The following is a 16,747-nucleotide window of genomic DNA, read 5'->3' as shown; positions in this document are numbered from 1 at the left end:
AGTGTATAATATCTATAAACGATTTCAGTGGCGTATTTACGGTGGGCGGGGGATTGTAGCACATGACGGCAATAAAAATTAAATCTAACGACGTAAACAACAAACATGTTTACGCAAAACAAACGAAACGGCATCAAAAAGTGGTTTTAGAGTGAAAATACCTATTATGAAATTTATAGAAAACAATATTTTGGAGGGAACCTCATTGGGGTTTTGCATCAATCTGAATACCCAGCTTTACTATTATGTATACACTTTATATACTACAATATAAAATAAAAAAACTCGCTCTGCTATATAGTAGGAGTGGAGTCGTGGAGAGTAGGTCACTTTAATGGATGTGTTCAATTTTAATGCAATTATAGTTAGGTACATTGTATATGAAAAACGATTCTGAATGAAGATGATTTGTCAGTCTAGGATATATTATATTATTACTTATATTTAAATACTAATATATTTTTTGTTGATACAAGTAATTTATTTTTCTCAACTACTGGATTCAAATTTCTACGACTTATACTTTTTGAATTGGTAACAATAAATATTTTAAATCGTTTTAGAATATATCGTTATTTCCTAAAAATTTAAATTTCATACCTACGTCCATAAAATGTTTTCTATATTAACGTTGGTTTTTTTTACAGTTATTTGAAGGAAAACTTATGGAGAACGTTGTATTCGGTTTTTTAATCTTAGGTATAACTCACAAATAATTTATGAATTTTCAACTTAAATAGAATACCATTGTATGATATACCAATAAGCCAATTATACCTTTTTATAATTATATATATATATAACACATTTATGTATAGAATTTATAATTCTATAATCAATAGTTTCCATGACATTAAGCATGTTATATTTTAACACTGATTTCCTTGTTTATTGAAAATTAAATCGACATAACGTTTATTTTTTTCATATAATATTTATATAATTTATAAGAAAAAATCAACATTTTTGTTTAAAAAATAGAATAATATTTTATTCCAAACAATTATAGACACTAGGTAGGTATATATTAATAATTACCTAGTGGTTGAAGATATTTAAAATGAGTGTTGATGAAGATTTATTATTACTTCAATCCAGAGTTAATTTGGTACTATTTGAAAAACCATTATTGATACCTAATAATAGCATTTCTAAACAGGTAAATACTATTTTTTTTTAAATTAGTTATAGGTAGGTACCATTTAATATTTCCTGTAAATACTTGTAATAATATTTTAGAAATTGCCAGTGTCAGAAATCTTTAACTTATATATTATTTAAATTTTAACATAAATATAATCCTATTTATAAAACCAAAAATTATAATAAAACTATTTGGGTAATGTCCAATACAAGAAGTAACAAAACTACTCCCTTCATTTTAAATTAATCATATATAAAAAATGTTTCGTAGCATAATATGATAATTTTTATTGATAATGGAAAATAATAATTAAGAAAAAAATAAACATGCCTATATTTCTTTGTACCTATTAATACAATTTGAATGAAAAAAATATATATTACTAGAGCAACATAAATACAGATTGCATGAATTATTACTGATTGGAATATAGTATTAATTTTGTAAACTTCAAAGCTTGTAATATTAACTAGTAACAAACAAGTGTATATACTTTTTGCTCACGAATAAGGCATAAATCTTGAATTTTTTAGAAAAAAAATTAATAGAAATTGTATGTAGATTCTATGTGGTATTTATATGATATACAAAAATACCAATTTTTTTTTAATTTACTTCATTAGGATAAAAGTTCTATTAAGAGCAATGCTCGTCCAATGGAATCTGGTGATAATACGGACGAATGCGAACGATATAGTTGTGATGACATTTTGAATTGTATATTACCACCTAGAGAATGGGAAGTGAACGGTAATAGGTTTCGTCAATGTGTATCCAATAAACCAGCTACAGAATTAAATGTAAAAAAACTCGGTGAGGATTTTGATACATATTTGAGACAATTTAATGCCAAAGAAGTTGGGATTTGCCCGATTAAGCAGGAATTATACGGCCAATGTTTCAGTAAGTTTGAAATACCTGAGACATACCTATATGGCTATATAAGACCTTGAAGAAGCCAGTAGATGGAATAGAATAATACGCATAGAAATTTTTTTTCTTTTTTTGTAGAAAGGGGAGGAGTACAACAAATCGATGTTGAATAATTTATTAAATTAAACGTTAATATTTAGCGTATTATTAAACGTACGTAAATATTATTTTTTACATTAGCTAGCTTAAATTTAGAAACATTTGGAATTATGTAAAGACAAAGATTACGTTTAATGATTTTGTATTTTTTATTTATTTGTCTAAGCATTATATAGTATGTTATTGTGTAAAAATTCTTGAATTATAAAAAACATTAAATAGAATCTACTAAAAAAAAAAAATAATTAAAAATCCTTAAGTAGTGTCCGGTTTACGAAAACAAATCACTTCGTATTAACAAAAGAGTGAGAAGATGAGATACACATATTTAACGTACCTATTTACAATATATATTATAATTTATAATGTACCTTTCTTGTATCGCCAGTGTTAGCCAATATGACTTCCTTGATTCTTTTAAGTGTTTTGGTTTATAATATTATACATCTATATGCATTCTATATAATATACATTAAAAATAGATATTATCAGAGCGATTTCATCGTAATTATAAATTTATATATTTATTAGCCCCGTGCACTTTGATTCTCGTAAAAAATCTGTGTTAAATTTGATTATGTACCTGATGCTAACATTTAGCGTAGTTCGTGAAGATAAATAATGTTTTTGGTTTTATGATTTGGCGCATAGATGATATTTCCGATATATTAACTCAACATAGCTGTCCCGCTCATCGTTGGATTTATTAAAAGTGTGAACCAAAAACAATATCGAAAAAGTTTTGTGCTATTATACTACATCAGATATTCAGTAAAAAAAACTAATGATTGGTAACAGGGATGAAAAAAAAACTTTATGTCCGCATCTGCTGATTGTTTAAGAAATTAATAACTCGATTTTTCATCAACTTATAGAATCAGAAATAGGCTCAAGACCTGCTCCGCGATATACTCTTTCATTAAAAATTAAAAATTAAGATAAATTAAGATGAGTATTTTAAGAGAATCGTCATGATGAAGATTTCCATTTTCACATTTAGATATGGCTCTTTCTGACAGTAGATTATGGATAAAAAAAAATTAAATATTAAAACTTATCTGGGATTTGACATTTAAATCCGTTATTAATTTAAATATTTTTTAGGCAAACATTAATTAAAAATATTTAATTAATATTACAACAATGACTATTGCATTATATTTGAGTTAAATATATTATTTTCAAAATGTGTGTTTTAAATTCATTTAACAACGAATTAATGCTCATTGAATCCATGTTTATGCAGATGAAATCATAAGACAAGTAACGTTAAACTGCACGGAACGGGGTTTCATGTTGATCCAGATCCGTGATGAAATTCAGATGACCATTGATGCATATAAAGAACTGTACGAAAGCGTATTAGCTAACGGAATACGAAAGTTATTACGGGCAAGTGTCATAATATTATATTTTGCGTACGTATTAGGTTAAATATCATAATAATAGAAAAATCAAAAGAATCCACAACGTGACAACGTGTATCTATTATTGAAAATATACAATAGTGGCGTATATTATAGTTGTCTCCCAACGTACCCTAAATTATATCGTAAACGAAAAGAGTCGAGTACCTACTAATTGACTCCTAATGGACTGGTAATAAATTTATAATTGGCACCAAATATTTCAAATATAATGTATCAACATAAGATTGCAATTTCGAATTCAAAGGATTCATTTTTCTTTCACATTTATAGGCGGAAAAAAGTTTAAGCATTCAGCGTACAAACGTATAACCAATGCACGCGAATTTTTCCATAACAAATTTAATTTCTATTTTGAGTCTCCGGTCTCCGCATAGCATACTAATACATAAACATATAAATGTATTGAAGTCTTAAACGAATTGAAACCGAGACTGTAATTTTAATACAAAGTTCTAATAAGCCTAAACCATATGGACAATAAATTGTCAAGTACAAATTAAAAACTAAAAAACTGAATTAAAATAAAATATCAAATTTTGAGTACCTACTTACAATATAGATTAAAAAACTAAACCTAAGCAATGTTATAAATATTTTTAACTATTTTATTACCATACATTTATTTTATTTAGTATTAAAAGTGTATTAAGTAGGTACTACTTACCACTTATTTTGTATTGACTTATTATAATAAAATAACCAATTTTTTTTATTATTATTGTTTTTAATATAACTGAGTAACTATTATTTGTATAAACTATATAGTATATATATAACTATACCTAAGACTGATATTTTTAATATGGTGATAGTAGTATTAGTATTATTAGTCCATTTTTGGAAGTTAACTGTATAGGACCCACAAAAACATTAAAATTTTATTATAGGAGTTTTCTTAATCAGGTATACATATTAATACAATATTATGCTCATAATCATGTGAAGCTATAGCAATATAACATCTTAAAATACGACAATTAATTGCTTTTAATCATCATATCTTGGTAATGAAAATTAAAACTAAAACCACAATAGCATCCATATACAAGTGTTCTCAACATTACATAATTTAATGTATCACACTGTTTAAATGGTTTCGTGGGTCATACAGTAACATTTTTTTAGAATAATAAAAAAATAACACATACGTGTAATATTACGTAAAATATTGATAGTCGTAAATATCACTTAATATTATTATGTGATAAGAATCATGAAATTATATCTTTTTCAATAATATATCTTTATAAAAATAGGTTTTATTTTTCAATTTTAAAAATAAAATATTAATAAACCTAATATTAATATTATTGTCTAATAAAAACAGTAATAACATTATAACAATAATAGTGGCAATCATAAATATTCATATTTATAAGGCAATGCCGCAGTGGTATGTACATCTATATTTTTAAGGAGCCCATTGTATCATTTGTATGCCTACATACACTGTGGATAAAGTCTGCGCTTGTCTATCTTAATGTTTTTTAAATTTTTATCTATAATAATTTGGTTAGAATATAATTTTGGGAACATACTTATTTAAATCAAATTCCCTAAACTAGATAACTTATTTAGCCTTTGTCTTTAGCGGGAACACAAAAAATCCGATTTATCAACAAAAGTTAACCAGCTGATTTATGAAAACAAAAATTTAGAGATTGAGCTGGCTGAAATTAATGTGAATACAGTGAAGCTTGAACAAGACGCGGCCGAACAACGCGACGCGGCGATCAAACGCCAAGCCGAAGAATTAGCATCTCTGAAAAAATCCAATCAACTGATCAAAGTAACAAATGATATAAGATATTAATATAAGTTCATATAGGGAAATTGAAATGTAATCATAGATCATTTTATTCATTGTGGATGTCACAAAAATAAGCCTACAATTGGTTTTCCCTAACAGGCCACAAAGACAATCCTCACGATACAATATACGGGAGATGGTATTTTGCGCCAATTTTATTACCTGTAATTTGCGCCACCAATAGGTAAATTTAAGTACGTATGTAGTTTGCGCCGAATTTTAAAAATATAACATGTATTTTGCGTCACATCTAAAAATTAATTTCTGTAATTTGCGCCACGACAGAAAACAAAATAGAATATGTGATCTGCGGCGGATCACACTTTTAACTTCAATTGTTGGAATTTAAGTATACTTACATACATTTATTTATAACTATAATATGGCTGAAGTTATTTTATTATTATGTACCTACATTTATTTGTAGTTATAATATAACTGATTTTTATATGCTTTTTTTAATTACAGGAATTGTAGGTACTTATATTTGATATTTTTTAAAGTAATTTTCAAGAAATGTATATCTATTAAAATTAATTTGATTGATCAATGATTAAAAATAAATAATATGTTATTTTGTAAAAAAAATTGTTTAGTTATTTAAAAGTGGCGCAAATTACAAGTTTTGAAGGTACAAAATGGTTCAGATTATACAATGTACTTTCATTTAGTTATATCTGGCGTAAACTACAACTTTAAAAGGTGGCGCAAATCAGAGCTTGCGCTAAAGAAATATTAGAGCTACACACTCTGTGTTTTTCAGAAGTGAAAAAATTTGATGCTTGCTTCGCTCGCGTATAATACATAACACATACTATATAATAAATTATATAATAAATTCATAAATATTAAATATTGTCAGTTTAAAGTTTAATTAACAACAATTAATATTAATCTAATTTTTAAATGTTTTTTCTTTTTTATGACAACCTATTCATCGATAACAATATTTTCTAATTGGAGATGGTTATTAATTTGAGCACAATCACAATATTTGGTGGCATAACACAATGGTCATGACCACGGTTTATCTTAAAGACCGTAATAGATTTAATCTCTTGATATTCATAGATAAATGATAAATGTTTCAATCATAATTTCTAATTAATTTGAAAAACAAAATATTGTCAAATGATATCTATGTTATAAGCTCATAGACATATAGAATTAATTATTAAAAATTCAAAACATATAATTTTTTATGAACTGCACAACATTTAAATAAGAACTGCACATTTTATGCACAACTGCACATTAGCGCAAGCTCTGGCGCAAATTACATACATATTTTTTTCTTCAGGTTGTTTGTGGCGCAAATTACATAGGTACGCTCGAATATACTCGTGCAGCGCAGATACAGTCATAGTTGTTTTACATTTTTATAGAGTATATTATAATATACTTATTTTAAACAAAAAATAGAAATAAAATATTATTTTTCTAAAAACCTTGCACCTACGTTGTTATACAGTTCGTTTTTTTACTGTACCTACATAAACTGCATGGCCCAAATACCCAATACCAAAAGTTACCGCACCAAACTCATATTATATGCATATATTAGGTGTCGCACACAAAAATGACACAATACCGCTTTCAAATTTATACAAATTTGTATCTCAGTATCTCGTAGGGTAGCGGTCTTCACTAAGATTTTAGAAAGGGCCAAATGTAATTTTTTTAAATTACTTGCGAGCCGCATACACTTTTAATGATAATTGATAATAATTAAAAGTATACTAATTTACAACTGTTTACTAAATTTAGTGAATAATAATAAAACGAGACAGGATATTTTGTTAGGAAAGAATATTGTAGGAAAAAGTTATAGAATTTTGGATTTTAGGATGTACAATTTAATTTTAGTGCGTGAGCCGCGTAGTGCAGTGGACTGTTGCACGCTGTCGTAGAGTGCGTATACAAATTTAATTTACTGCGCATATAGATAAATAATTAGAGATTATTTAAATCAAATTAAAATAAATTATTTTCACTAATTTAAAAAAAAATATATTTATTATAAATTAATATGCACGTTCAAAAAATAAAATTATAATTAAATAAATGGTGTTGTTTTTTTTACTTCTATAAAATATAGGAAGGTACGATACGTATATAGGAAAGTATGTATCACATGTATATTTCACGTAGATGATAAAAAGTCATATTTTACTTTTATTTAATATTTGGCAATTCAACATAGGTTATTTTTTTTATACCTGAGCACAAAATTATTTTGTTATAATTTTAAAACATTATTTGCATAGACATTGAATTTAAAACTTACTTTTACAGTCTTACGTATGTTATGAATTTCACTAGTAGACAACGATATTCTCAAAATATGTACCTACATAGATTTACTTTATGCAATTACCTATTTTTACTGTGCATCTATTCACACTGTTTTACGGACTTACGGTAAAGTGGTGCTGATTTCGAAGTTAATAACAATAATAAAATATGGTATAAATATATGTATATATATTATTGTAATTACGAATATTTAATACTAATAATGTATTAAATTCAATGTTTTCGGCAAATATTGAATTAACCTATCGAAATACTAATAGTAAAATAAATTATTTTAGGAACAATATCAAAAAAAACATATAATGAAATATACCTACTTAGTGATAGGTTTGGTTATCTATATAATGCTAACAAATATCTTCGTTTAAAACCGTTTTTTGTATGCAATGATAATATCTTGAATTCAAATTTATTAGGTACATCCACGACAGTAACTCACTCGATACCTACAAATTATTATACAGCAGAGCGATACACACTTTCATCTTTATTTTAATAACTTGTATATGCGTGGAAATCAATCTTCATCAAAAAAATTATAAAATTAAAAAAAAAAATTCTAGTTTTTTTTTCATTCTTTCTAGAACGTTTTACCATACTTTATTATTTTAACTCCCTATAAAACTATATCAGGGATTTAAAATCATCTGATTTTTTTTAAAAATGTAATAATTCTAATATACCAATAATCCTGTTTTCATTCCAAATCGTTAGATCCATTTATGATTGATTTATATACTATATAATACGAACAAGTATTAATTTGATTGATAAAATAATCTACAAATGATTTAAATATTATATTCTAAAGTACTTTTCATTAGTCTTTAGAAATATTATAATGATATTTTGTTTGATGCTTAAAACTTAATGAAATATTTTATCTCATAGGTAAACCTACTTTTTAGTTAAATATTTATCTAAATGAATTACCACTTCGATTAAATCAATAATATCTCTTTGTAATGGTTTACACAATAAAAAAGAAATGTTTAAACATTTCATCTGTAGCTAATAAACAATTAAAATATACATTAAATGTTGTATCATTTTAGCTTCTTATAAATCAATACATTTTCTATAATAGATCTATGTTTTCCTATCCACCCTGTAACACCAAATTTTATTTATTTTTCTTTCTTTAATTTTAATATATTATTTCATTCTTTACTCTGTTTACACACTGTCTTTTTAGAAGTATTTTCGTGTATTCATTATGTGCATACCGAACAATTATTTGATTAAAATTATTATTATTAGTATTTTTTTTTTGGATACACCTATGAAATAGTGAACTTTTCTATATCGTGTGTTTTTAGATTCAATTGGAGTCAATAATTTCACCGAAAAGAGTATAAAATGAAAACAACTGTTGCAGTAACATTATCACCTACATACTAACACGTATGGTGTGTAGAAGAACAGGATGAAGTGTGTTACGCATATAGTTTATATTATTGTAATTGCATAAATAATGAAATACATTTTCGACATATTTATATAGATATAATATAATTGGATATATTTTATAAAATATATTAGTTCATTTAATACCTATATAATAATTAATATACTACAACTGCACAATGCGTTGTCGGTTGCTACCACATAATATGTTGTTTTATATAAATCTGTGGTTGCTACCTATTCGAATATCACGCGCACTCGTCTGCATGGGTTACACGCAATTTGGTCGATGATCATGAATTTTATAATACATTCATCATTCATATTGTAATTTTATAAAAATCTTGTGTCGCCGAATTAAAAACCAACAAATTGTATTGTTTATTTATCATTTAATCAACGACGAAAAAAAGTAAAAATTAATAGGCATAATTATTAATATAAAATCATTACGTCATATTTACATACTACATACTATATAGTTTATAGTACAAAAGCAATATCGACAAATTTTAGAACAAAGAAAAATTAATACAATCAAACAAAAATACGTTTTTATTTATAATGCACTGGAGGAAGTTTTTGAAATTTTCTAATAGCCCAAATATATTTAAAGAAATTATTGATCACTTCATAGAAATTAAACGACATTAGTCAACGTTCCCTGGATAATAAATTGTCAAAGGCATATAATAACCGGAATAAAGTTATATGAAAAACTCCCACTTTACAGAATTGTAAATAGCATGCTCGTTTGAAATTATTAATTAAAAAATGGTTACTAAGTAACAGTTAAAGACGTTAAAGTTATATTTATATAAAAAAAACTATGTACCTACCTTAACTATTTTAATACTAAAAGATCTTCATTTGTATTACACATATTTGGCCCACAGTAATTACATTATTAAAACTATAATTATATTATACCTATAATACATATACATTTATTCTAATTAATTATACTAAGTTATACTAATTATAAAATTTATTTTATGTTATTTCTGAGTTATACTTTGATGCTAATATTATAATATGTTGAATGTTGACTCTCGCTTATCGTCACAAGGTTTACCTTAATGATAGGCGAAGCAGTAGAAAAAAAATGTTAAATCTATCTACTTTAAATTCTATTACTGCTAGCTAGTAAAAAAAACATACTTTTTATGTACATAATTTATTAAATCGTATTCATAAAATGAAGTATAATTCTTAATTTTTGTAAGGAATGTTTTAATTTCAATGCTTCTATTGGTTTAAAAAATATACTGTCTTCAATAATATTATTCTCAATTAAAAATGTATCTGAATTTTTAAAATAGCTCTAACATTTAAAAAAACAAAAAGGTATTGAGTTCATCACAAATCTCAACTATAGATCCCTATTAATACTACCTTTATTTATTATACTATTAACCTTACTTAATTTTTATATGGTTTACCTGTAACTTCTTAATAATGTTCCAAACTTATAAGACTGAGGGGATGTTACACAAGTACCAGTCGTCGCAAAAAAGGGCGGTACTCTTTTCGCCCAAAAATGACCCTTCGCTTTTCACCCACGTCTCTTTTCGCCCAAATATTTTAAAACTACTTTCCCTTTTCGCCCAAGAATATTATATAGTACTTTCCGACCAAATTTTTATAATACACATTTTGGGAACACTTACTTTAAATTATTTATATCTAACATAATAATAAATTTGTTATATTTAAATTATTTATTTGTGTTAATTAGTTTTATAAAGCCATTTAGTATTACCCAGAGACTACCACGAGGAGGCGGCTTCTACTACTCTCCAAAAATGTATTGTGTTGCCTGCAAAAACGACGGCGACCATTCTAAGCAAAAAATGAGGAAACGGGGATCCGAACTTCAACCTTACTGGTGCAATTATAAGACCTATATAGATAAATCGCGATATCTCGGCGTAGAGCTGAGGAGAAAGCTCGGCTTTCAAGCTAACCTCGAAACCGTGGCGACGCAGGCAACAAGTACCGTGACAGCTTTCAAACGTAGGTGGATCCTTACAGCGTCGCAGAAAGCTGTTGGAATCGGTAGTGAACAGTCGGTAACTATATGCTGTACCTATATGGGTTGGGTCTCTATTATACGAGTCCAACGCCTCAATATTACAAGACCACAAAGGAAAATGGCATTGAGAGTGTATGGCGTATAGAACAGAATCCTTCTAGGCGCTTGCAGTTGTATGGGGGATCATTCCCATACATCTGTTTGCTATGGAGCGTCAAGAGAAAACGACTGTTAGATAGAAACGAGGAAGACCTTAGAGCCGCCACCTATCGTAGGTGCCAGGAAGAATGGAAGACCACGGATATTGGGACCTAGACAAAGAGGCTGATTAGGGAAGTGGAGCCTTGGTTTAAGAGGAAGTTCGGTAACACGGATTTCGATTTAACTCAGATGATGACCAGCCATGGCTGCATCCAGAACTATATGATTAAGATAAATTAATGGAGGACCCGAAGTGTCTGACGATGGAGACGATGTAGAATACACAATTTTCCGCTGCGACCGTGGTGGAGAAAGCGGAGAGAACTCGAGGTGCGGATTGGTGAGGGTTTACCTGATGCTGCAGTTCCGGAAAATTGGATGAATGAAGTCGTGACGTCCAAGAACACCAAGGAGACGGTAAGGTAGTATGTGCATCATTAGTTAAAATTTTTATATTATGCGCCGAAGGCGAAATTGTATAGGGTATAACACTAATAAGCATGGTTTAAGATATTTTGTTTCTGATAATAAATTAGACGGATATAAGAGGAAGGATGGTCCGAAAGAGTAAAAGTTCCCCTTTACAACGACTTGGTTTAAATATACACTAGGTACTCTACTATCTACCTGCAGTAGGTACCCCAGTTGTTTTTCATGCTAAATAGTAGTATAGATTTCATAAAAATGTATATTCATTATTCTTATAATGCATTCAATTTAGATTTAAAGGTGGGTAACTGGTAAGTAATTAATAACAGCATTCAACTCAATATAGTTACACAGAATATACTATAATGTATAAAAATCTAAATTTGTCATAGATAGGTAATATACTAGTTAGATATAATTAATATTTGTACATGATTTCTTTTTACTGTATGACATTTAGAGATAATTACTTCTAAGAAAATGCTTTTAAATATAGACAAAATAATATGTATCTATACCTACGCTGCAAAATATGTAATCAAAAACACCGGTAACTTACCGTTTAAAAATGTTAAGAATAATAAAAAAAAAGCATGGTTTAAAAAATAACTATATAATAAAAACAGTTTCATTACTCAAAACAAATGCCCGATAATATAAGTGTCTCGTGTTTTTATCACATTATTTCAAACGTCCTGGTATATACTATAATATAATATATTATATTTGATTTATAGTATATCGTTCGTCTGTCCTACCTTTGTCCTTTGTACACATGCTAAGTTAGATTTGGGCGTTTATTTCGAAGGTTACCGGAGAAAGCATTCATTATTGTAATTTGTAGATACGGCCCCGGGCAACCAATACTCGACGGCCGACAGTATTACTTTACTGCAGTCTAGTCAGTCTACGGTAGTACGGTGTGCACTTCACATCATCAAGACGTACAGTACTCGCTAGCTAACAAACCCGCAGTCGTTATCGTTGTTGTTGTTGGTGGTCTTTAAATATGGACAAATTGAAGACTGGATGGTTCAGCGAGTTCACTGACTTGTTGCCGGGTAGAAGTTTTTCCATGGAAGTGGAACAGGTCTTGCACAAGGAACAGTCCAAATATCAGGAAATATTAGTCTTGAAAACGTAAGTTTTATACGCCTATTAAAAAAAATTGATTAATTACTAAATAATTATAATAGGTATATTTATCATAGATCTTATAATACTAATAGACTAAAGCCAGTAGGCAAGGCCGCCTATAGCATAGCTATGTGTCAAGTATAATGTACAATTGTACAATAATATGGTACTATTATCATTTTTTTTTCTTGTGGCATAATATTATAATGACATAACATATTTTATAGTATACGATACTTTTACTGTCACTCAGTCACCGAAAAGCGTCTCTATCGGCTCTATCTATGACCGTTCTTCGTGTACAAAAGTCAAAAGGCCAGTCTATTAGTATAAGGTCTATGATATTTATATAAAATAATATAATACATTACTGACGATCTATATTTCAATATATTATAATAACCTAGAGTATTAATAACGTATTTTAATTGCTAGCAATTTTATCCAATGACAAAAAATTCTTTAACATTTTTCACCAATTATTTATATGACTATTATTACCTACATGTTATAATATTATATCAATCATAAATACAATCATTAAAAAAAATAAATAATAATAATATACCAGTAGTAACAGTAGTACATAAGATTCATTTTTAGTAAACAAAACAAGTGTGAAATATAAATAATTGTATCATTTGTACCTTGTACCTATGTGACTATAATATAGTTGTTGCCAGATAAATTGACACGGCGGCGGCTGCGTGATAACGAAAAACCAGGGATTCTCCGTACTTGAATGTTATTACCGAAAATATATTATCAACAAATCCAACAATTGTCACAAAACATTTTAAAACTTATTTTACGTTATTAATTTAAAATCATCATTTATTAGCAGGAATCCATTATAATAAACTGTAAAAATTAAAAAGTGTTTCGATTAACGTTTTTTTTTTTTTGTTAACGTCGTGTTTTCTAGGAACCTAATCTCGGCGTTAAACGAGGACTTACTGTATTAATATTTCATACACTCATAACTTACTTAAATATTGAAACATCGTAAAAACCAATGATGTATAATATACACATACAGAGTGATCTATTAAACGTAAGCAACACTCTTTATTTCAGGAAATACTAATGTTTTTAAAATATTACTTTTATATAATTTTAAGTCGTTACTAAATAATATTTTCAAAAACGTTAATTGTTTTTAAAATTATGAGTGTTTTACGTAAAATGGATGATTTGGTATGTAATATATGTATAAATCGTTTTTCGATATTAATGTAATATTATAAACATTGATACCTCAATGTTGTTTTTTAATAATTTAAATATTTTATTTGTCAAAAGCAAATCGCATGGCGTCGTACTGGTACTTGATGGAATGATTCAGTGCACGGAATTCGATGAGTATTCTTATCAAGAAATGATTTCTTTTTTGCCACTCTTCAGTCACCCGAAACCGCAGAGGGTTGGTATTCTTACGATAGATCAAATATGTGTACAGTCTCTATACCTATTTTATAATAATCGTAAACATTAATCGACTTTTATCAACAGGTGCTAATCGTAGGCGGTGGTGATGGAGGGGTTGCAAGGGAAGTAGCCAAACACCCATTGGTCGAAATCATTGACCAAGTGGAAATCGATGAACGCGTAATCGAATTGTCTAAAAAATATTTACCGTTCATGGCTAAAGGATTCGACAGTCCCAAAGTCAACCTGTATGTAGCTGACGGTTTTAAATTCATGGAAGAACACTTTCAGTACTACGACGTCATTATAACTGATTCTTCTGATCCCATCGGTAATTTTTATTATTATCGATCGACTTTTTAGGTTCATAACTTCATAAGGTCATAACTCATAATAGATTATTTCACATACCCAACTAATTTTATATGACAAAATATTTCACCGATATATAATGCAAGTTCTTTTGGATGTATTTTTTATCTATAAAAAAAATAGGTGACACAAACTTCACTGGTCTATCATTAATCGTTTTGTATTTTTTTAAAAATTTTTATTGAATCTTAAAAAAAATGCTCATATTTTTTTAATCAGAACGATTAAAATAGACTAAATTAAATTTCATTTTTTAAATTATTTTAAAAAATAACAAAAGTATTAATTTTTAAAATATCTATTAATATTACAATTAGCACTATATACTATGATCATAAAATTCATCGAACGTCGAACTAGTTTTGCAGGACTATATCGGTGAATCATGATTTTGATTCGTGGTGCAAATCGTCGATTGTAATTCTTATTAATATACACGAGTAATTACCTATTATACACACGATTTTTACATTATTCTCAATATTTTTCACCAATCGAACAGGTCCGGCTGTTTCGCTATTCCAGAGGTCTTACTTTGAATTGATGAAACGCGCACTTCGGGCCGGCGGCATCGTGTGTTCGCAAGCAGATACTTTCTGGGGACATTTGAAAAACGCGGCGTCGATGCGCAACCATTGCAAAGAAGTATTCGCCAAAGCGGCATACGCGACGTCGTACGTGTCCACTTACCCGGCGGGTCAGATTGGTTTCGCACTCGGCAGTCTTGACGAGGTATACATGTTATAATATAATAATAATAATAATGATACTAGTATCGACATATTATTATGTAGTTTTAGATTTATGAATAATATTCTATTCGTCGTTAATTTAATGATTAAATCGATGACCGTTGTCGAGTGTATTTAGTGTTTACTAAAAAATGAAAACGTGTATACCTATGAATAGAAAACTTCACATAAATACCGAGTTTCATATAGAAATTGTATAATTTTTTCATTTAATGGTTATAGTTAAGATTTAATATACAAGACTAATGATATTTTAGTTATGCAAGTTAGTAAGTTACCTTTATTATAAAATATGCAATATTTATAATGTAATAATGCAATCCCTATTGGTATGCCTATTGCCTAAAATTGATATAATATTCGTAGATACTGTACCTGTAATTATTCAATTCGATTTCGATATACCTAATGTATATAATATTGTGACTTCATTAGTTCATAGACAACTCGAAGGCTATTCTGTTTTGTAGTTAAAAGTAAAGTTTAAATGTTAGATATAGGCACTCTTGATTTAGTTTAATTTAATATACTGAGTTTAAAAAAATAAATTTTCTTTTGAAAACAACCCTTAATAAATAATACTAATACGCTTCGCGGTTTTAAGGTCTAATTTCCCACACCAAGTGCACTGCGGTACGCCGAGCGCCGTCGTAAACCACCGTTTGCTATCGTCTGTTATCGAACTTTGTCAGTTCATGACGTGTGAGCCGATGTGAGCCAATCGGCGATCATACAACGGAATAGATGAATTTCATGTTTTATTTGATTTTTTTTTTGTCTTGCAGAATATCAACTTTTTAAATCCGGTGCACCAGTTGACTAATCAACAACGGAAGGATATGAAGCTTCGTTACTACACTACCGACATTCATAAAGCGGCGTTTGCACTGCCCGCGTTTGTCATTGACGCTTTGGACGACGTCGAAAACAATTTGTAATAATAAATTATGATATTATTTCTTTTGTATATCAGTATCACATAATAATGTCTTTATCAATTTTCAGTATGTGTTACGATAATATGATATATAATATATTATAATATATTGTTATATTTATATAAGATTATAAACGATTTAAATAAATCATCTGTTTATTTTCTTTACAACTATTTTGGTTGTTAATTGTTTCTATATGATTAATTTACTTAGTGGTTGGGCATACGTCTTAATCTCACCGGTACATATAATAATATTAGGTATAATATTAGGTAGAACGAATAACTAAAAAAAAAATAACCGTATCATATACTAG

The 16,747-nt window shown here is 28.0% G+C and overlaps 2 protein-coding genes across 2 annotated transcripts; both read left to right on the top strand.

Annotated features, from left to right (window-relative positions):
- Positions 1 to 1,060: 1,060 nt before the first annotated feature.
- On the top strand, positions 1,061 to 9,090 carry LOC132923924 (33 kDa inner dynein arm light chain, axonemal-like). Its single transcript, XM_060987935.1, has 5 exons — positions 1,061 to 1,159; positions 1,768 to 2,047; positions 3,423 to 3,568; positions 5,198 to 5,395; positions 9,052 to 9,090. The coding sequence occupies exons 1-5, from the start codon at positions 1,061 to 1,063 to the stop codon at positions 9,088 to 9,090; spliced, it is 762 nt and encodes a 253-aa protein (XP_060843918.1).
- A 3,642-nt stretch (positions 9,091 to 12,732) lies between these two features.
- Positions 12,733 to 16,431, top strand: LOC132926930 (spermidine synthase-like). The gene is made up of 5 exons (XM_060991356.1): positions 12,733 to 12,944; positions 14,244 to 14,364; positions 14,454 to 14,700; positions 15,244 to 15,473; positions 16,279 to 16,431. Exons 1-5 carry the CDS (start codon positions 12,814 to 12,816, stop codon positions 16,429 to 16,431), a joined length of 882 nt encoding a protein of 293 aa, XP_060847339.1. The 5' UTR covers positions 12,733 to 12,813.
- The last annotated feature ends 316 nt before the right edge of the window (positions 16,432 to 16,747 follow it).

The sequence above is a fragment of the Rhopalosiphum padi genome, chromosome 3 (assembly GCF_020882245.1).
Source record: "Rhopalosiphum padi isolate XX-2018 chromosome 3, ASM2088224v1, whole genome shotgun sequence".
NCBI classification, from domain to species: domain Eukaryota; kingdom Metazoa; phylum Arthropoda; class Insecta; order Hemiptera; family Aphididae; genus Rhopalosiphum; species Rhopalosiphum padi.
The sequence above is the reverse complement of the archived record's forward strand: the minus strand, read 5'-3'. Positions and strand labels throughout refer to the sequence as shown.